Below are 22,096 nucleotides of genomic sequence, written 5' to 3'. Positions count from 1 at the left end.
ATACCTTGCAGCACATAGTTGATGTAAAACTTATAATATTCCACTCTGTCGTCATCTTTAAGCTGACCAGTTTTGTCTGAGAAGCCATTCTCTGTGATATATACATCAGGATTGAAATATTCGTCCTTGATCCACACAAGTACAGCCCTCATAAGCTCAGGGGTTGAAAAGAGCCAAGTCGAACCAGATCTAAAGTGTAAGCTAGATCAACTGCTTACGATAAGAAATATTGGTTATTGAGCATAAACACAGCGATTCAAAAGTGTCAGCATAATAAAACACCAGCTGGAGCTGACAATGGTAAAATCCTGTCGATGCACCACATCAGAGGTGTAAAATATGATACAAGAGATACGGAGTATGTGACACGTTGTCTATGATGTGCTTCTTTGGATCTGAGAAAAGACATGTCCTTTAATGAAGCTCAAACTACCCAAATGTTTTCCATTTTAGGTGTTGAAGTGCTGGTCGGACCAGTTTCGTCCATGAAAATGCCATCATAAAAAGTCACTGAGTATATCAGTTTAGATCATCAGAATCTGCTGAGGATCATTGCGTGGATCTCTTTTATGATTTGAAAGTATATGTTAATACAATGACATTTGCTTTTTTCTGCTTAACAATCTATCTCTGGCAAGAAACACATTAATTTTTTAAAAGTTGCATTCTAAAAACAAAACTGAGATCTGTCTGTTCTGTGAATGCTCACGCTCAAGTTTTTTGATAAAGAGGTTATAATAGAATCAACAACCTTATAATTTAGGCAACTGTTGAATGTGCTCATGTAAAAACTAAGTGAGTCCTCAGTGATGAGGCTGTGAGTTATTCAACTGGAGCCATTTTTTAATCATCATTAGAAGGCATTTTTAAACACATTTTTCTTTTGTTTAGTTCGAGTTGTTACAAAACTGTGATTATTCTCAAGTTTGATTTATAAAATTGTTTACTGTCAGTCACGGCCTCATTAAATTGAACACTTTGGTTTTATTAATTAGTTTTTTGATGAGAACATATAAAGTGAGGTAGGAATAACACACACGCGTATTGGAACTCTAGATTACATTGGAAAACAAGCATGCTTACGGGGTCCAACTTGGCTCTCCCCTTCCTCCCAATGTTCCTTTATCGTCGTCAAAGCTTGGTTTCGCAGTTGGATCCCAAGCATTGTCTTTGTTGGGGTTATCAACGACATTTCCACCAGTGTAAAAATTCAACCCAAAAAAATCTGCGCTTCCTGCAAATATTTCAATATCAGATATTAAATAGGCTTTAAACAATTATCCACCGTCTATATAGCATTTATAGAATAACTTTTTGATATCTATAATTGGAGACCGCTTATGAATTGTAATTTTATATGCAACATGTACTCTTCTAAGAAACTGAAAGCAAAAAGCTGCTGTGTGACACAAGACCAAGCTAGAGTTGATAAAAGTATAAATTATCAGACAAAGAAAGTCTGATATCTTATTTTTACATTTGTATCAGTATCCAGAGGTACCAGTATCGTCCATCAAAACTTTGACTACAACAAGCTTCTGCTGCAACAGTAACCTTTTTTATACACAGACTTCCATGTACTCATTGTTTATTTTTTCTTTTAATTTATTTGAACTTCACAAGAACACTTTTCTCATGATATGAAGTTTAAAAGGCATACAATACATATGCACATACAATACAGACAGACTAATATTAGTATGCACACATATAATACATACAGATTAATATTAGTGTGAACACATATATTACAGACAGACTAATATTAGTATGTACACATATAATACAGACAGACTAGTATTAGTATGCACACATATAATACAGACAGACTAATATTTGTATGAACACATATAATGCAGACAATAGTTATATCACTAAATACGCCATCAAGCTGTTTGATGATGATGCATTGTTCTTACTGTTTCACGACAAAGCAGCCATGTTACTACTTGAAAAAGGCCAAGGTAGTAAAATACTTTATAGAACCTTGTCTCCTAAGCTATCTTTAGATGTGTTACTGACAGAACAGTAACAACGCAAAACTTTGTGAACATTTTTAACAAGAGCCAAACTCTTGCTAAATGACATCCCGGATAAAGAAGGCTATAGAAGCTCGGGAATGTTTTACAATGATTAATATTTAGCTCAGTTTCAGAAAGGAAATGCCAGACTTGCATCAGAGTTTAGCAATTGTCATTCACAACTTTACCCGAACCAGTGCCGTGTAGTGCAGAGTTGAGTGATCAATTGAAGTGTATATGAGAGCTTGCTAGTTTCCAAACAAACAGGCTATGCCCACTATTTTTATATAGTCTATAATGGAGAGACCACAACAAAGAAAAATGACTACCATTTGTAGTTGCCCTAAGATAAATTGTTATATTATGTACCATTTGAATGAAGACAAACTTCCTTACAAGATGGTGGCGAGAAATTTATAATTTAAGATAAGACAACCCTTGAAAACTCAAATCAGAGCACAAGTCTTACCTAAACTGGCGAATAGTTCAAATTCTGATAGGTTCTTGTACCTAGAGAAATTATGTTTTGATGTCTGTATAAAATCCCTAGTCAACAGATATAACAACATAGTGGCTGGCAGCTCTATTCGTTTGAATACTGTATGTGGATGCTTTTTATTAACCTGTCCATCCCACAAGCGCACAAGGTACTTATCAGCTCAAGCAAGCGCACAGCACCATTTGCAATTAAAGCGTTATCTCCATAAGTTTTGAGTATATACGTTATTAAAATACACTTTTATTACAAAAATCCAAAGAATAAAAACGTACAGCTGAGAGTTTTGATTGTAAATACAAAAAATGGCTTCCCTTACATAGTTTCATTTTTCACGAGCGAACTAATTCAATTAATAAATTTCTGTAGAAACTAAATGATGCATTGAATTATCAAATTAGTTTGGAAAATATTTGCATTAAAATTTAAATTAAGAAAATACTTTTACTTCGAAATAAATTGTACATTAAATTGCCAAATAAGTTTACATGAGTAGTTGTGTTACTATTTAAATTGGGAAGCGACATTTGCAACTAAGTTAAATTAAGCATTAAGTTTTCGATTTCATTTTGTAAAATAACTGAAACATTTCTTGCACCGCCTAATGTGACATATAGTTGCTTTATTTTATTATTATGAAAATAATACATGTAAAATATTTATTTATATAACTTATATTATGGATGTAAAATATTTATATTATTCAATATGTAAATATTGAATAATATATACAATATATCACTCAATAGCTACTAAAATCTTGGAACAAAAAGCTCACATCATGCTGGATTTGAACTCACAAAGATTGCAACCGCATCTTTGTATAACAATCATCTAGCCACAAGTCTACGAAGGCTCTTACGATTACCTGACTCATATTATATACTGTATACCCTTTTTCCGATTTCGCCGCTAAATAGCGAATAAATTGACACATTGCGTCTTTGGTTTACAATGCTCCCGTTATAAAATATTTTTCACCTAACTCTATAAAACATGATGTTTTTTTGTCCTCGCCATGTTTTTTTGTCCTCGTTTTTTTGTCCTCGCGAATTCGTTTTCCCGCCATAAGATATCAACAAAAATTTATCTCAAAATTAAAATTTGGCGATTTGTGTACTGATTATATATGTTATTAAGAGATGTATGCTGCTCACCATGGTGAGTTCAGCGCTATCCATTATGGTAAAACGGATTTACAAACAGATAAGTGATAAAATTTTAGTTGCAAGTTTAAGTTAACTAAAATACATACGAAATATTCTTTCAAGTATGTGGTTAGTAGGCTAAATTCATTTAAGTTAGATTCAGCGTTTATGTTACACGTTTGTCCCGAAGGTAAGAACTCTCCGCGTAGTACATTGTAATGCTACATTTTCTTACATATAATCAAAAGATGCTCTAAAGTTATTGTAGGTAACTATAGTTACTAAAGTTAACATATTGTTGAGTTATTGTTTTTAATGATGATGGTTTTGATGATTTTTATCAGGAGGTGATTGCATTAGATAATTTCTATGGGTTTCTATACCACTCTATACGATATTTTCATCTTAAGATACCAACACTAAAATGAACTAAAATCATATAACTGTGTATTAAATAATTTTCATGGTAATCGTAGCAAAACAGACTATATTTAGCCATGACTTGCTAATGATCTCACATTTACATTTAAACATCTTTACAGTTTTATTTTTCTTCCTGATTTATTTCAACAAAACACGTCTTTCAGGATATGAAATTTAAAAGTTACATTTGTTTGAAAAAGTTTGAAAACCTTTATAGTTGTTTTATTTTTTCTCTTTTTTCTCTTGATTCATTAGAGCTGCACAAAAACACTTTTCTCATGATATGAAATTTAAAAGTTCAGATGGTAAATGTTGTATACGTTAAATAAAAATGAATTGTCTGTCCACAGACTTTTTTATTAAACCTGGCAACGTCGAGCATTTGGTTAGTATATATATATAGTATATATATATGGTGGTAGTATATATATATATATATACTACCAAATAACCAAGTCAAGCTTTTAGGTACTATACAGTATATATATATATATATATATATATATATATATATATATATATATATACCCATATTTCCGAGTTAGGAGTTGAATAAATATATACCAGTTAGGAGGTTTCGGAATATAAGGGATTAGGAGTTAACGCAAATATATATGGGTAAGCCTCCTATATGGTCTAATTTATCTACATTGTAGATATATATATATTTATTCACCTCCTAATTATTATATATTTTTATGGAAATTTTAGGAGAATATGGTATCATACAATATATATTCATCGCCTTATCATACTTTGTATATATGCATACTAGAAAAACTGTCAAAACTTGGAGAATGTCTAGATGGTTGTTGTAAATTATATATCAATTTGAAGGTAAAATAATTCATACCTCAATGAGTAAGCAAAAATAATGATTACCAGTTAGCAGATTGCTACAAATTACACATAAATTAGAATGTTACCATTGTAACTTATGTAATAGTTACAATGGAAACATTACATAGCATGGCATAGCTTACATACCCTTTAGTAAGATGCCGTAACTTATATCATTTAGGAGTTTGCTATAACTTGTTTCTTTTAGAGGCTGCTATGATTTACATATAATAAAGTATGTTGCAATAACTTATAGATCACTTGAGAAATTGCTATAATTTGAATTTCACATAGTTGATAGCAATTATCTATATATCAGTGAGGAGGCTGCTATAAGTTATATATTATTTAGGAGGCTGCTGCTATTTATAAATTGTTTTGGAGGTTGCTATAACTTACATATCATTGCAGAGGCTGCTATGAGTTACATATAATTTAGGATGTTGCTATCACTTATAGATCACCTAAGACCTTGCTATAATTTGAATTTTCCATAGTTGATAGCTATTATTTATATATCAGTTAGGAGGCTGCTATGAATTATATATTAATTAGGAGGCTGCTGATATTTATATATTGTTTAGGAGGTTGCTATAACTTACATATCATTGCAGAGGCTGCTATGAGTTACATATAATTTAGGATGATGCTATCACTTATAGATCACCTAAGACCTTGCTATATTTTGAATTTTCCATAGTTGATAGCTATTATTTATATATCAGTTAGGAGGATGCTATGGATTATATATTAATTAGGAGGCTGCTGATATTTATATATCATTTAGGAGGTTGCTATAACTTACATATCATTGCAGAGGCTGCTATGAGTTTCATATAATTTAGGATGATGCTATCACTTATAGATCACCTAAGACCTTGCTATATTTTGAATTTTCCATCGTTGATAGCTATTATTTATATATCAGTTAGGAGACTGCTATTAATTATATATTAATTAGGAGGCTGCTGATATTTATATATCATTTAGGAGGTTTCTATAACTTAAATATCATTGCAGATGCTGCTATGAGTTACATATAATTTAGGATGTTGCTATCACTTATAGATCACCTAAGACCTTGCTATAATTTGAATTTTCCATAGTTGATAGCAATTATTTATATATCAGTTAGTAGGCTACTATGAATTATATATTAATTAGGAGGCTGCTGCTATTTATATATCATTTAGGAGGTTGCTATAACTTACATATCATTGCAGAGGTTGCTTTGGGTTACATAGAATTTAGGATGTTGCTATGACTTATAGATCACCTAAGACCTTGCTATAATTTGAATTTTTCATAGTTGATAGCAATAATTTATATATCAGTTAGTAGGCTGCTATGAATTATATATTAATTAGGAGGCTGCTGCTATTTATATATCATTTAGGAGGTTGCTATAACTTACATATCATTGCAGAGGTTGCTATGGGTTACATAGAGTTTAGGATGTTGCTATGACTTATAGATCACGTAAGAGTTTGCTATAATTTGAATTTCATTTAGTTGGTAGCTACTATTTATATATCAGTTAGGAGGCTGCTATGAGTTGTATATTATTTAAGAGGTTGCTGCTATTTATATATCATTTAGTAGGTTGCTATAACTTATTTATCTGTTATTATTACTTAACAAACATAATTTATGTACTAGTCAGAAGGTTGCATGAAACTATACAACTTGTATCTTATAGCGATATACCTTTCACATTTGTAAAAAGCTATTTAGCTTAAATATAGGTTCTAGAGGTACCTATGACGTATACAGTGTACATACTTCAAAAAGGCTATGATCGATTATGTACTATGTTAAGAAGGTAACATAACTTGCACACATTAGCTAAGAGGCCATAAAACCTTGTTCTCTTTTAGCAACTTATACGCATAATGACTTCTCTGACTTATGACATATCAGAAAAGTAACAAAATTATCTAAAAACACTCACAACATTTTACTATAGAATCTACTATATCTTTTTACCTATTGGTGCGATCATGAGTTGTGGGCAAACCGCCTCTGTTGCACATTTCCAAGTATTTTTTTCTGAAATAATTTAATTGTTGTTAAAACTTACATATTGTATAGTATGTTAAACTTTAAGGAAGCATTCCATAAATGTGTATATAAAACAACAACAGCCACCATGCTTGATACCAAAAAATTCAACTAGTCAAGTACCATAGAATGGTTGTTGCTTAGTCGCCAAACAGAGTAAATTTATTCAGACGTCAAGTTTAATGCGATATTACAAAAGCCTCAACGACAAGAAGACCCTGCTGCCAGTTTAATTTTGCAGCTTCTTGAGTAAGTTGTGGGCTCGGGCATAAGTCATCATTATAATTTTCAAACACCAATTTCTTTTAACTGTATACAGCTCTGACATTGTTGGTAGTTTGCATAAATCATCCGATCATGGCTTTTTGAACGCTCCGTTTTCTTTTAGGCTGCATAACTTTCTACTCACTAAAATAAACAAATAATGTAACTCAATATTTATAAATATGATCTATGTTATAGTTTCTTATTCAGTCACATATCGCTGCTGCACTGCATACAAAAACTTAAAAAAATTAGTTGGAAACAATGCATGGACACAACTCAGTTACTGTGATTGCTAAAATTAAACTCACACATTTTTCCTTGCTGTGCATATTACCTACAGTAATAATATGATTTACTTGCACAACATACTTAGTTACTCAATCTAACATACAATAACAGCAATTTCTTTCTATTCATCTTAAGCCACTCTTAGAACGTTAAGTAAAAACATTTTCCCACTCGGGGATGGAACCTGGAGAGTCAGGTTGGCAAAACCGGCACAATACCACAACACCATAAATTGGGTAGATTCCAAACAAGCCCGTTGTGTCTATGTAGAACCCAGGGAAAAATTAATGTCACATAGAGAGCCAATAAAAATACAATAACATTCTATCTTGAAGGCATTTTCGCTGTTCAAAACTTCTTTTTGACTGCAATTTATTGTTAGCGATGATCAGTCAGGCTGAACCTAGCACGGCACCAAATTTTTTATAACTTTAGATCTCTCGACTTTGGGTGGTTTTATTGATCAATAGTAATACTGAGTCCTATTATTCACATTTTACCAGTAATAATAATGCCCTGAACTGTCAAGAAATTGATAAAACATTCTACTTAGACACATTCACTTAAATTTGGAAAATGACCCAAAAAAGTTATTTCTTTATGTGTAGTGAAGTTCTGATTTTTTTAGTTAATCCAGCAAAATTCCTGGCATAATTACTCAACATTTTGCTTGCATAACTAGTTCAATGGGATTATTGAGGATTAGGTTTTACTTTGATCATTCAAAATAAATATGAATATTCTTTGTCTTGTAATACAGGTCTGTTGTAAAAACTAGCTCAGTTGATTAAATACTCTGGAGCGGCGAGCGGAAAAACTAAAATTTGGTTTGGTAACTAGTTTTACCAACATAGGCCAGAGTACTGACAGCAATAACTGAATAGAACATGGTGTTTAATTAAAATGTAACATAAAAATGTTTTATTTTGTTTTGGTAAGCTTGCAGCAAAAATGTTTGTTTTTCACCTAAAATATTATTTTGCTCCAAATACTTTACGAAACAAGTGGTAATAACTTTATTGATGCAAATTGTACTGAAATTATATTTGCTACGAGCACCAATGGAAATCAAAATAAGTATTAAAAAAATTCTTACAGACCTTTTAAAAAACAATTGCCTTTGCTGCTACAAAACAGTGAGTAGACCCATAGGAAAAGAAGTACATGTTCTTATACTGCTAAAACTACCTTTGGCTCAGAAATCAGTTTTGAACAAAGCAATGAATTATAATATGCATTGGCATAATGTTGTGATGGCTATAGGAAACAAAGCTGGGTCTTGCGCATGAGGGTAATTTAGCTAATGTAAATAGATTTCCTACACTATCTAATTGAAAGCATCAATGCAAAATCTAAATAAATGTAACTACTTACTAGCCATAGTACAGAGTGACCTTTTATTGTTGGTCCACATAGCATCCGTCCGCTTTGAGCATCTTTAAATTCTATTAAAGTGGATTTCATTATGAGTTCCTTGGACATTTCAAAGTACTAAAATGGGCACATACAAATTGCAATTTTAGGGAACTATTCAATTGAAGTCATATGCCACAAAAATTTCTCTACGTTGTTTGTAGAATATTCTATAAGTGCTAACATTACATTTGTTTTAATTTTTAAAGTTGACACCAGTAATTTAGCAAATTATGTAGCTTATTAGTAAAACTTTTGTTAACATCGGCAAACAAACCGCATAAATGCTGCCCAATACCGAAGGCCAAAATAATAATATATATTGCTATTTATGTTTTTACCAATAGTTTTGCAGTTTTGTCTTTGTGTTGCAATTTATATGCAACCTATTGTATTTCAGGTTTGAGCAAATATGAGTTTTGGTAGTGTTCTGACCCTTCCTATCAGGTGGTTTCAACATTTTGAGGTAACAATGAAAAGCCATAAGTGGAATTTCTAACAAACTATTAAAAGCAAGTCATTGCGCAACTTCAGCAGCATCTTATATATATATCATTTGCCAAACTCATTGTCTTGAATCATCAAAGTTCACCAAATCATTCAAAAAGAAATACAAATATTTGTACCGCTAATTATTCTATAGCTTAAAGAATAGAGAAAACATAATATTATTATGTTTTATTAGTTTTCTTGAGGCGTTGACTAATGTTCTAAAAAAAGAATCAAGGAGACTGACCCACTAGGAGCTGAGATATAGCCAGCCAAACACAAGTCTACCTAATAACGAATCAGAGGAAAACCCTTCGAAAATCCACAGATATATGACATATGAAATCGACTTATTACCTTTGTTACATATAATGATTGTTTTAGGCTACGAGATGTGAAACGCTTCTCGCGATGGTAAAGAATTTACAGACTACGTGTAGCTCTGGTTTCTCAGAAAAATTAAGCAAACGTTGTGTGGTAAAGGCATTTGCCCACAACCCCTCGCCATGATTTTTCAAAACAGAAGAGCAGATTTTGACTATTGTGCTTCAAATTTTAACTCGATCTCTTTGGATCTGCTCCGAAGAGCCTCTGTTCAAAGAACAGCCTGTGTATAGTCTACATGCAACATCCGCGATTTGCAGTTTGTTTAGAATAAGAAATAGGATTGTGGATTTTAGTTCATTCATCATTTTTCTACTGTGTACCTACTGCAGCATTCAGTAGATTATCATGACTATCGTCACTATTAACAGACGGTAAGTTCACTACAGCTATAATTTAAAAAAAGAATATCTTGACCGTGCTGCTCTTGCTGTATGAAAAGAAAACGATAGTTTTTAATTTTATTTTTCTATTTATCTATTATCTTATCTGTAATTATTTTTATGATTAATATAATAATCATAATGTATATTATACAAAATAATAATATAACTGCGTATGGAATAAATGATGTAACTAATATAATTTGTACAAAAGTCCAATTGATAACCGAGATTAATGATTGATTTAATTGATTCCATTTATTAGCTATAGTTAAAAAAATCTGAACAGCGCTAACGATGAGTCTGAATAAGGAAGCTAAGTGGGAGAACAACAAAACTGAGCTGAACTAGCAACATAGCGAAATGTTGCAAAATGATAGATGCGTGTAATCATTTTATGCTAAAACTAATTTACACGTCAGAGGGACTGGTTCGGAATTCTCAGAGCAGTGATTGTGAGGCCCAATTTGATTGTTCTATACTTCCAGGGATTAAACCAATTAAAAGGCCGTGATCTTTATAGAAGAGCACATTAGTTGGTTTAATTGACCAATGGCACACAAGTCAATTTCATACGTCATATAATGATGATTACCAAAACGCTAGTTTTTTGGTAGACTTGGGTTTGGCAGGCTATATCTCAGCTTCTGGTTGGTCAATCTCCTTGATTCTTTTTTTAGAACATCAGTCAACACCTCCAGATAAATCGTAAAGCGTAAGAATATTATGTTGTAGTACAAGACTTTTTTATGGTATTGACAGTGTTGTCCGAAGATTTCCCTATAAAATTACTCTAAACTCACAAAGCAATTTGAAATTTTTGTTTAGGACTTTTCAACCTGAAAAGAAACATTTAGGTTTTTTGATTTACTAATTTGAGATTCTTTCTGATTCTCAAATTAGTTAGTGCTATTATAGCTTTCGCAAGTACATCCAGAATTGAAAAACAGAGAATTACTTATTTTGATGACAGTATTAATGATTGTTGATGACCGATTCAGATTTTAGTGATTACACATATAATAAAAGTAGCAGCTCCAATAGTGACTCCAATGGTGGTCAAAGTAATAGTTTCGTAAGAGTAAGGAACATGGCAAAGCATCGTTTTTCGAGCTTCGAAGTGATCGTAGCTTCACATAGCTTTAGCAATGCACGGAGTAGGAATGCATTAAGTTTTTGAATAGTACTATTTTTAAACGTGTTGGAAAAATAAAATCTATAACAAAAGTGTTTTAGATAGAATTTGAAGCTAATAAAAGTTGAACATATACTATGAAGCGCAATCGACAATTTTTGCCACTATAATTAGAAGGGTTAAAAACTGCAGTGCCATGGCATTCAAACAAAAGTTTTACAGTAATCTTATTTCTTATAAACTTTGTGAAATAAAACTTTTATTAATGTGGCGCGCTCTTGTGTAAATTAACCGTTAATCAGCAACATACCCCCTTCAAGAAAGCGTCCAACTGTGCTTCGTACCATTTTCCATCTGGCGGATATAGTGCTTGGATGCGGTGACCAGGTTTCTACCAAAATAAGCAAAACAATTTGAATAGCCCAAACAGATGTTATGCAGATTAAAAATTGATGGAAAAGATGCCTGATGTTTTCAGATTTTTCAGCCAATCCGTGTCCATACCGCCCATTACTAAAATTCCATGAAGCAGTAATAATTTATCTCATGCGATATTCTTCTACAAAATTGAAACATCCATTTTAAAGCTTCAACAATTTAAAGGGTTTCATTTACTCCAGTCACTTACTTATGACTCAGCCTCTAGTTTAAATCCGTATCAAATTACAACTAAAATGCATCAACTTGTTAATTACAATGAAAATAATACATTATCATAACGTTATACTGCCCTAAGCAAGCAAAACGCCCTATCTGACAAGTTTTTCAAAATTCACTTTTTTGTGCTTTAATGTAATTTAGGTTGAGATCTAACATGTCTCGAAATTTCATATATCTGAGACCACCAGAAATAGCACTTTTCACAATGTGCAAAACGCCCTATCCACATTTACCACACATAAAGTGGCTATCAATGCGCTCTATCTGCAGATACAGCGTTTTGATTGGCCTGAACATACACGAAGTTGGACATTATGAACAGCATTATGTAATCAAAGAGTATATAAACAAAGGGAAGCGAAACTGAAGCATATATAATTGGTTGTTTCAAGGCAGCTCATACAAGCTAGTGCACTTCTAAGTGCTCAATCTTATTGCTATATTTTTTATCATAATATATTTATTATGACAGGACGATATCTAAGTGACAAAAGTCTCGATTTAAAAATCCGACTCAGAGAGTTGATGAAAAATTTGTTTTAATTACATGTCCATTGGAAGGTTTTGCTTTTTAAAATACTGAGATTATTGCACTCAGTTGTTTGTTTTAAATTATTTTCAATAAAAGCGTTTGATCTTTTTTAAACTACTATTTTACTTAATCCTTTCATTTCATAACATCAGGTTTGAAGGATACCATGATCTTTGATCATCTCTTAACTTTTGAGCTGAATATGGCTATTACAGGGCTTTAATCCATGTGTTGACTGGATGAGTAATAGGAATTGCAACATATATCATTTTGTTGACTAATTGCGGATTAATATCAGAATTTAAACTTGTAATCCTTTGATAATCCAGTCATGGCAAATGGTCTTGTGGCAAACTAACAATGAGAAACCAGTCCAATTAAGCAATCAAAAGGCCCTATCTGCTGTGATAGGGCGTTTGATTGCCTAGTGCCACCTTAGTAAATTGTCAATTTAAGCAAACAAAATGCCCTAAGTGAAATAACTCCTTCGATTTTAAAGTTTCACGAAAAAAGTTTTTCGCTAAAGATTGTTGGATATCTCACCATAATAAATAAAAAAACAACTAAAATACTGCTAATACTGATGCCAGGCTCGACCAAAACGCGTTTGTGCTTGTGCTGAACAATTTACCAATATCAAGATACGGCGTTTTGCTTGCTCAGGGCAGTATAGTATACTAATAATTCTGCCTGTTTGGTGCTATCAATCAGCTAACACTACTAATCAGAATAAAAAGCATCCATAATTATTTTAATGCTTTTTAAATAGTTACAAAAGTTAGGAGCATCGACAGAGTCACAGATATTCATCAATTGCTGGCTACCATGCTACATGTTACCATAATTATTTTAATGTGTGTTGGTTAATCTCACAAAGCTACCCTCGTGTATAATTACAATGTTATCATTTTATGAAAATTAGTAATAATTTCATTCTTTTAGCATTTTAAAGTTGGGGTTTCTTGACCTTTTTAACTTGACAATATTACGATCCTGCAATTAAGGCAGTAAAATCCAAATCAAAAATAGCTGCGAAAACCTATGCATTGTTGTTTGCCGTCGCAATTTGATGACATGAGTAAGTTGCTTAGAAATAGTATTTAAAGTGGCTCCCCCTAAATATAAAAATAGGCCACTACCGGTCTAACCTTTTGCATTGGTATTGAGGCGAAGGAAAATACTTTTCATGAGGACTTTTCACCATAATATGGTACAATTAATTCAGTGACAAAATTGGCAAAAGTAATATAAAACAATTGTGACAAACAAATATACCAATTGTGACATGCTTAGTCTGTTCTTCTGCTGCTGCAAAACCTTAAATGGCTAGACGCGTGAAAAAAGCAAAAACTTTAGCAGCTACAATCTCGCTAGTAGGTTGAACTTATGTGATGAGTCTTTAGGTTGTGTAGAAATGAGAGGTTGACTGGTTTCTTACAATCTATTTAATCAATTGACTAGCATGCAAGAAGGGGTAGCAAGCCATGCCACATTAGGATAATGAGTCACTTTAAGCACAAACCACAATTGCATAAGTACATAGGTGATTTCTGCTAGTGAGAAGACCTTGGAGAATAAGACCACATTATGCAATTCTGTGCAGATTTTATTACTGCAGTTATAATTGTGCTGCAATACTTCTAATAGAGTGAAAAGCAAATGAGCTGCCCAACCACAACCTCCTTCATTATAAAGTTACAAAGAATAGGAATAACAACAATAGCTTTCATTCGGAGGCTGAGGCTATTGAGAAGTAGAAAGTGAATTAGCTAAGCAGGCAATAGTAGAACACACATAATAAGAGCATAGGCATCATGATTGACGTGTATGCAGGCAATGAATTTATGTACAATTTTACTACCAAACTTTTTAGTAAAGCTAGACACCTTTGGCTAAAAAGTGCTAGATATAGGTCAAAACAAGCCAGTGACAAATTTCATGTTATGCATCCTTGTTTGGACACTTTATTTCTAAAGTGTTTAATGCATTGGCAGTTTAACATAAAAGTGTGCCAAGAATGCACAAAGAACATTGACAACAATAACTGCATAGTACTGACAGCAATAACTGAATAGAACATGCTCTTTAATTAAAATGTAACATGAAAATAAACGTTTTAGTTTGTTTTGGTAAGCTTGCAGCAAAAATGTTTGTTGTGCACATAAAATATTGTTTTGCTCTAAATACTTTACGAAACAAGTAATAATAACTTTATTGATGCAAGTGGTACTGAAATTATATTTGCTACGAGCACCGATGGAAGTCAAAATAAGTAATACAATTCTTACAGACCTTTTAAAAACAATGGCCTTTGCTGCTACAAAACAGTGAGTAGACCCATACGAAGAGAAGTATATGTTCTTATACCGCTGAAACTACCTTTGGTTCAGAAATCAGATTTAAAAAGAGCAATGAATTATTATAAGCGTTGGCAAAATGTTTGTGATGGATAGGAAACAAAGCTGGGTATTGCACATGCTGGTAGTTTAGCTAATGTAAATAGATTTCCTACACTACCTAATTGAAAGCATCAATGCAAAATCTAAATACATGTAAATACTTGCTAGCCATAGTACAGAGTGACCTTTTAATGTTTGTCAACATAACATCCATACCGCTTTGAGCATCTTGAAATTATATTAAAGTTGCTTTCATTATGAGCTCCCTTTGACATTTTAAAGTATTAAAATGGGCAAATACAAGTTGCATTTTCAGAGAACTCTTCAATTCAAGTCATATGCCACAAAAAATTCCTCTGCGTTGTTTGTAGTATATTCTAAAAGTGCTAACACTACATTTGTTTTAAATTTTAAAGTTGACACCAATAATTGAGTAAATTATGTAGCTTTTTAGTAAAACTTTTGTTAACATCAGCAAACAAACTGCATACATGCTGCCCGATACCGAAGGCCAAAAATAATAATATATATTGCTATTTATAATTTTACCAATAGTTTTGCAGTTTTGTTATTGTATAGCAAATTGTATAAAACCTAATGTATTTCAGGTTTGAGCAACTATGACTTTTAGTAGTGTTCTGACCCTTCCTATCGCGTGTTTTCAACATTTTGAGGTAATAATTAAAAGCCATGAGTTGAATTTCTAACAAACTATCAAATGCAAGTCATTGCGCAACTTCAGCAGCATCTTATATATATATATATATACATATCATTCGCCAAACTCATTGTCTTGAATCATCAAAGTTCACTAAATCATTCAAAAGGAAATACATACATTTGTATCTCTAATTCTTCTATAGCTTTACCCTTTTACTGCCACCCATGTACAAATTAAGCTACCGGCCTACCGCCAGCCATTTCACCAAAAATTGCCAATTTAGCTTCATGATATGTATACAATTTTGTTTCAACTTCAAAGTTTATCTAGAAACTTTTTGTAATATATTTTATTTTGCTAAAATGTTAACATATTTCAATGCTAGTAGCTATTATAGTGCTATGCAAAAATCAATGTACCTTCACTTTGTGCATTGCTAAAGCAATGTGAAGCTACGATCGCTACGAAGCTAAAACGATCCTCTACAATGTCCCTTACACTTACAAAACTATTACTTTCACTATCATCAGAGTCACTGCTGCTTCTTTAATTATCTGTGTAATCACAAAAATCTGAATTTGAATTGGCTATAATGTCATCAACATAAGTAATTATCTGTTTTCTGACTTGCGCGATACTTAACAAAACTTACACAAAAAATGTTCATTTTTATTTTGAAAATTCCCAAAAAAAAATTTGAAACTGCTTGGTTATCTTAGACTAATCTTTTAGAGAAATCTTCGGACCACACTGACAATACCATAAAAGTTTTTAAATCATCGGTTGTGTTTTCATCGGATGATAAAATTAGGTGACCACGCAATTGTTGGAAAATTCGCATAAATGTGAATATGGCAGTCGCTGATAGATTTAGCATAAATTCACATACAGTAGGGTAAGAGTAAAAACAAACAAAATATTTGTCAATCTCCTGCCTCTAAACATGATATTTCAAATCTGATAATTACTCTCAGTGTTGGCTGAGTAACTAAAAGTGGTAATGGGTAACCATAGAAAACTATTCATTTTATATAAGTATGCAATTGCTAAGCAATTGCTACCATGACTCATAAAGACTAAGAAGAGTAATACTAAATCTCTATGCTATGCTACATTCCTTTGATTGGTTTGCACTATTTGTATTATGTAATCTGCCAATAATAGATGAATAGAACACAAAAGTGGCATAATGGTTTATGTAAGCGTTTGAAATAATACAATGCCTATAAAAATTGACAACTTTTCTTACTGAAGCTATGGCTATATCAAATTATCACACTAATTTTTGGCTCGCATGTATAATGTGCTATTTTACAGCAACTTATTGCAATATCGCATACCTTTAATTTGATGTCTGCAAATCAGTCTTTGGTGTGGGCCATCAATGCTTCTCATCCAGCAGTTATCTATAACTAAAGCGTCATTGATTATTTGCAACTATACAAAGAAAAACTACTTTTGGGCATGCTGTTACATTCTTACGTCAGGTATACATTTGCTAGTTTCAGTGAAACTTTGTACAGTATATTTTCTGTTGGTGAATTTAAAGTTTTGCTTATCATAGTAACTTTGCCAAAACGTCAAACATTACTACATTTCAAAATACAACCTTACTGATATAATGTTTTATAGTTTTTAATCTATAATTATGTATATGTTCAAAAATATTATAAAATTTGGTAGATGAAACCTTGATTATTTTGACATATTTTTTATGCAAACCAACGTGTAATTAGCAACATACCTTTTCTAGAAAAGAACATCCAACTTTGTCTAATACTCTCTGCCATCTGATGAATATACTGGCAATAATGCTTACCAAGTTTCTACAAAAAATGAAAATATAATTCAAATAGCATAAACAGATATACAAACCAAAATGAATGCAAAATACACATTTTAGTTCACTGGTTAGGTTTTTTTGGCAAACTTGAATATCTGCCTCCTACTAGTGAAGCTCTATAAAACAGCTAAGCTCCTAATTACTACACAATTACTACACAAGATTCAAACTAAATACTAAAGGTTTTAAAATTCAAAGGCTGTATATACCCCACTTACTTGCTTATGCCTATGCATGTACTACTATTACTTACAAAATCATAACTGAAATACGCAAACTCTCACTATTCATGATAACAATAATACAATAAAATAATGATCATGTTATTCTAATAACAGTTTTGACTGTTGGTAGAACCACATTAATAACTTTACTTATCATTATAAAAAAGCATCAAAAATTATTATAATAATAACTGAAAATAGATTAAAGTTGGAGACTTAACTGATTCACTAAAATAACTATTAATTGTCAGCTGGCGTGTCTGTGTTGATGTTACAAAACTGAACATTTGTGTAACAATAATAAAGTCCAAAATTAGGATTTTACAAAAAGTTTTGATATTCTCCTTTATGGTATTATAATGCTGACCTTTCTTGACTTTTCTATGCAGAACAATATCAGCAGTTGGATGACATAAACAGGTGTAAAAATATATATCAAACGTGTTCTATGCTACATTCCTTAAAAGCTATAATAATTGAAACATAATTTTTTCACGCTAGTCCTATTTCAATATTAAATAAAATTTATACTGTTTTTCTACAACTGTATGTTTCAAGTAAATAAACTGTGAATTGATTAAAATAACATGATCAACTTACCAAATGTGACGTGCTCCCTTACATGTAGTTATTCTGCTGCTACCAAGCTCTTGTAGACTACATGGGTGAAGAGCTAATAGTCCTAACAGCCACAGCAACATTATAACAGCCACATCTCTAGCTGTTATATACTGTGGTTATACTTTTGCCACTTTACTTCAATAAATTTAAAAAATCAATTCTTCGACTAGAAAACCATCTCTCAGGTATTGCGTTCGGATGCAAAGTTTCAAAAAAAGATTTATTTTGTGGCTGGATGCAACGGCAGCGAAAATATGAATTGTACTGATTATAGACTTATTTAAATTTTTACTACAGCCATGCTTAAACATCAGTTGAAACCATAATGTGCAATTATTGTGAATTTTCACAAAAAAGAGCAGATCAATGAGAAACCTTGCAAAAAAAGGGAGTGCTCAAATGGCAATCTTGAAAACCATAAAGAGGGTCAGCAAATAAATTGTAATGTATTGTAGTTTGTTAATATACAACTTTATTTCTCAAATCTAATAAAGCTATCATGAATATTAGCAAAACTGACTGTATCCGACATAGCTGCTAATTCCTTGTATTGGTTGATGCTTAGTCATAAGCTTATTGCAATGTGTTTTTAAATAGATTGTGCTATTAACTGAAACGATACCAAAACAATTAAAAGTAAGAATATTTTAAAATTGATATATGCCTCCTAGTTCCATATATAAGAGCCTCCTAGAGTTGATAATTTATTGATAGAAAATTACACATTTTTGTTGGAGTTGTCTCCTCTTTTCCATATATATGAATATAGATATATAAGGCAATTATGGGAATCATGTTTAAAATACTTCTATAAGGTTGTTAAGCACTATAAGCACTGCTAGAATTAGGAGGCTCCCTGGACGCCTCCTAATTTTTCAGAGCCTCCTAACATGGATTATATATTGATAGAAGCCTCCTAGTTGGGAAATATAGTTCTATATATATATATATATATATATATATATATATATATATACTTATGTATATATATTTATGTATATATATACTTTTATATATATATATACTTTTGTATATATATATATACTGTATAGTACCTAAAAGCAGGTGCAAAAGCATATAAAAAGAGAACTCTACACTAAAAACGTAAAAGATAATTAGTGGAGTATGAAATATTTGAAAAAAATATTAAGAAGAAAGTAAACTTTTAGTAATTGCGCTGCAAATTTGTTTTGTGCGATGCACACATCAGACACGGTTGGACTAAAAAAAGTACACTATATGTATATTACACACACATATATTAATGTGGTTATTCAACAAATTAATTTGGTAGTTTATTGCATAATGGAATTTTGACGTGAATTAATTTGTTGATTTTATTATACAACATATAATAAAATTCGTCTTCGTCAACAACGTCTAAAAACATAAACCAGAAACTGGTTTAAAATACAAAACCTAGCAGAATTTTGAGTTATATGCCTTAGATAAGACTTCTTCTTTGACTTGAGCTTAAAAAGGGTTATCTTGTTTTAATTTATAAAATTATTGGCCTCACCTTGAGAGAAACTTCGTTCTCTTTCAAATGATGGATAATACAACAATCAATTTTAGAGCTATTGGAAATCAAAGTTATTTTTGTTTATTATTGTAATAGTTTCTCCATTATATAATTTATATAAAATGGTTTGTTTGTTTGGAAGCTGGCATTTTTGTTTCCGGTTTCGGTCATGGGACTCTTTGCTACACAGCACTGAGTAAAACTAAAAAAAACAAGTGAGTCTAGCTAGCCAACCAAAGGAAGAGGAGTAGATGACAAAGCTGAACCAACTGCAGCAAATCATTTCTGACCATTAAAACCTTGTGCTTGCCGACATGTATCACCAATAAACAGAACTTAGATAGGCCTATGTTAACACAAATGTTTTCAATAGAATTTATCTACGCTAATACAACTTTTCTTTCTGCTTGTTGATTACGTCACAAAGTCATTAGCCATTTGCTGAACAAAATACACGGACGGACAAATAAAACCTTCAGCTTTCCTTTTAGCATTTCTCATTGAAGTCTTGTGCAAGGTTGGTGATCGATTTTACTTTTGAATTTTTCATAACTCCTCCCAAGGTGAAGTCAAGAGTCTGAAACCTTTTAGCAATACATGTAGAAAATATTGGCAGCGGCTGCCAATCCAGCTATGGTGCAAACAATTAGTACCCTAAGTGCATTCTATAGCAGTAAAATAGTTTTATGTTGATTACATACAAACCCTAACCCTAAAATGAAAACAGTATAATGCATAGTGAGAGCCATTAATTATAGAGCAGCCATGCACCGAGAGACCGTGAATCTGGTACCTTTCAAACTATTAATATCATCTGGTGTAAGAGGCGGAAGTCGAGATTCTGAGAGATTTTGCTGCTGACTTCTTTGTGCTACGCGTTGTTTCATTACAGCTGGATAATCTCCAACGGGTGAGAAAATAGGGTGAGCGAACCAGCCGAGGTCAAACTGCATGGCTCTATCAGCTGCCTCCAGATCAGAACTTGATGAGCTGTCATTAGCTTTAGAATATCCGACATTTAAAGTAATTCCACATTTGCCACCTGTAGAAACATGCCAATTTGCCACCCGTACAAACATGCCAATTTTTCACCTGCAGAAACATGCTATCCGATTAATAAGGCTACACACAAGCAATCTTGTCTTTTGTATTTGTTTTTGTCAATAACAGCTGGGGAAGTGACTAGATCTCAATTGAAAAAATGAAACTGGTTCAAGTACCAGTTAACAAAAATTCTGATGATAGTAGATTCTGTGCTGATTATGTACATGTTTACACTACAAAATTCAAACTAAACAAAACATGCATGCTGATGAGAAGCCATCGGAACTCAATTGTATAACAATTTTGTTACGCGTAATGTTCTTACCATCACTTTGTTTTCTGTATGTTTTATCATATAGCCTATAAGCCTTTGCATGAGCCCGTAGAAGATTCCTTCCACAGTTGTAAATATTGGTTCCTGTGTGATCTTTCACCCCAGGGGCATGGCTTCCATAGTAATATCCAAGAGCACAAACTATCCAAGGTTCATTGAAGGTTATCCAAAAATTAACCTGCAATTTACACTTGAACGTACAAATCTTGGTAATTGCTCCCACAATTTCTACAACTGTATTTTATCTATTTGAATAATAATAAATCAGAAACATCGATGTACGACCTGTAAAGAGCACAATTTTTTTAGAATCTAATAGACTTCACAGAAAAAGAGGTTTGGCAAAGAAGTTAACAATTTTTCATGACACGGTTATTGAAGACAACAAGCTTCAACCAATCCCAATATTGAATATCAATCCCAATATTGAATATCAATCCCAATATTGAATATCAATCCCAATATTGAATATCAATCCCAATATTGAATATCAATCTCAATATTGAATATCAATCCCAATATTGAATATCAATCGCATTTAACATTTTCACCAAAATATACACAGGCTTTAATTACTCATTGGTTTATAAGAGACGGTGAGGTTTGACATCCAGCATCATTCACTGCTGGATCATCATATTTAAGAAGATGAGTACAGCAAAATGAAAAATTGTCATTTGGTGCGCACAACTGGAGTGAAATTTAAAAGTAAATTTCTTGTTACAACTAACTCTGTCTAGGTTCCCTGGTTAGACACAGTTTCTGCCTTACATTAAGGTGACTTTGACTCGCTTGCTGAAAAGTAATCGACTTTTGTTATGCTTTCCCCTTTCGTCTATGAAGAGCTACCAACAAGCATACATCTTAACTGGAGTCGGTTGCAGCAGGTTTTAGTGCAAACCTTGATT

The 22,096-nt window shown here is 32.2% G+C and overlaps 1 protein-coding gene across 1 annotated transcript in view; it reads right to left on the bottom strand.

The window, feature by feature from the left end:
• LOC137392118 (lactase/phlorizin hydrolase-like) overlaps window positions 1-22,096 on the bottom strand; it is a 42,182-nt gene continuing 20,086 nt past the window's right edge. The window contains exons 13-16 of the mRNA XM_068078746.1: window positions 21,186-21,366; window positions 20,604-20,852; window positions 1,084-1,234; window positions 1-91 (exon numbers count right to left, since the gene is read on the bottom strand). Of these exons, the coding sequence (XP_067934847.1) occupies window positions 58-91; window positions 1,084-1,234; window positions 20,604-20,852; window positions 21,186-21,366 (615 nt within the window). The 3' untranslated portion in view covers window positions 1-57. The remainder of the gene's footprint in view (window positions 92-1,083; window positions 1,235-20,603; window positions 20,853-21,185; window positions 21,367-22,096) is intronic.

Source organism: Watersipora subatra, chromosome 3, assembly GCF_963576615.1.
Source record: "Watersipora subatra chromosome 3, tzWatSuba1.1, whole genome shotgun sequence".
NCBI lineage: Eukaryota > Metazoa > Bryozoa > Gymnolaemata > Cheilostomatida > Watersiporidae > Watersipora > Watersipora subatra.
This window is presented reverse-complemented; position numbering and strand designations above follow the sequence as displayed.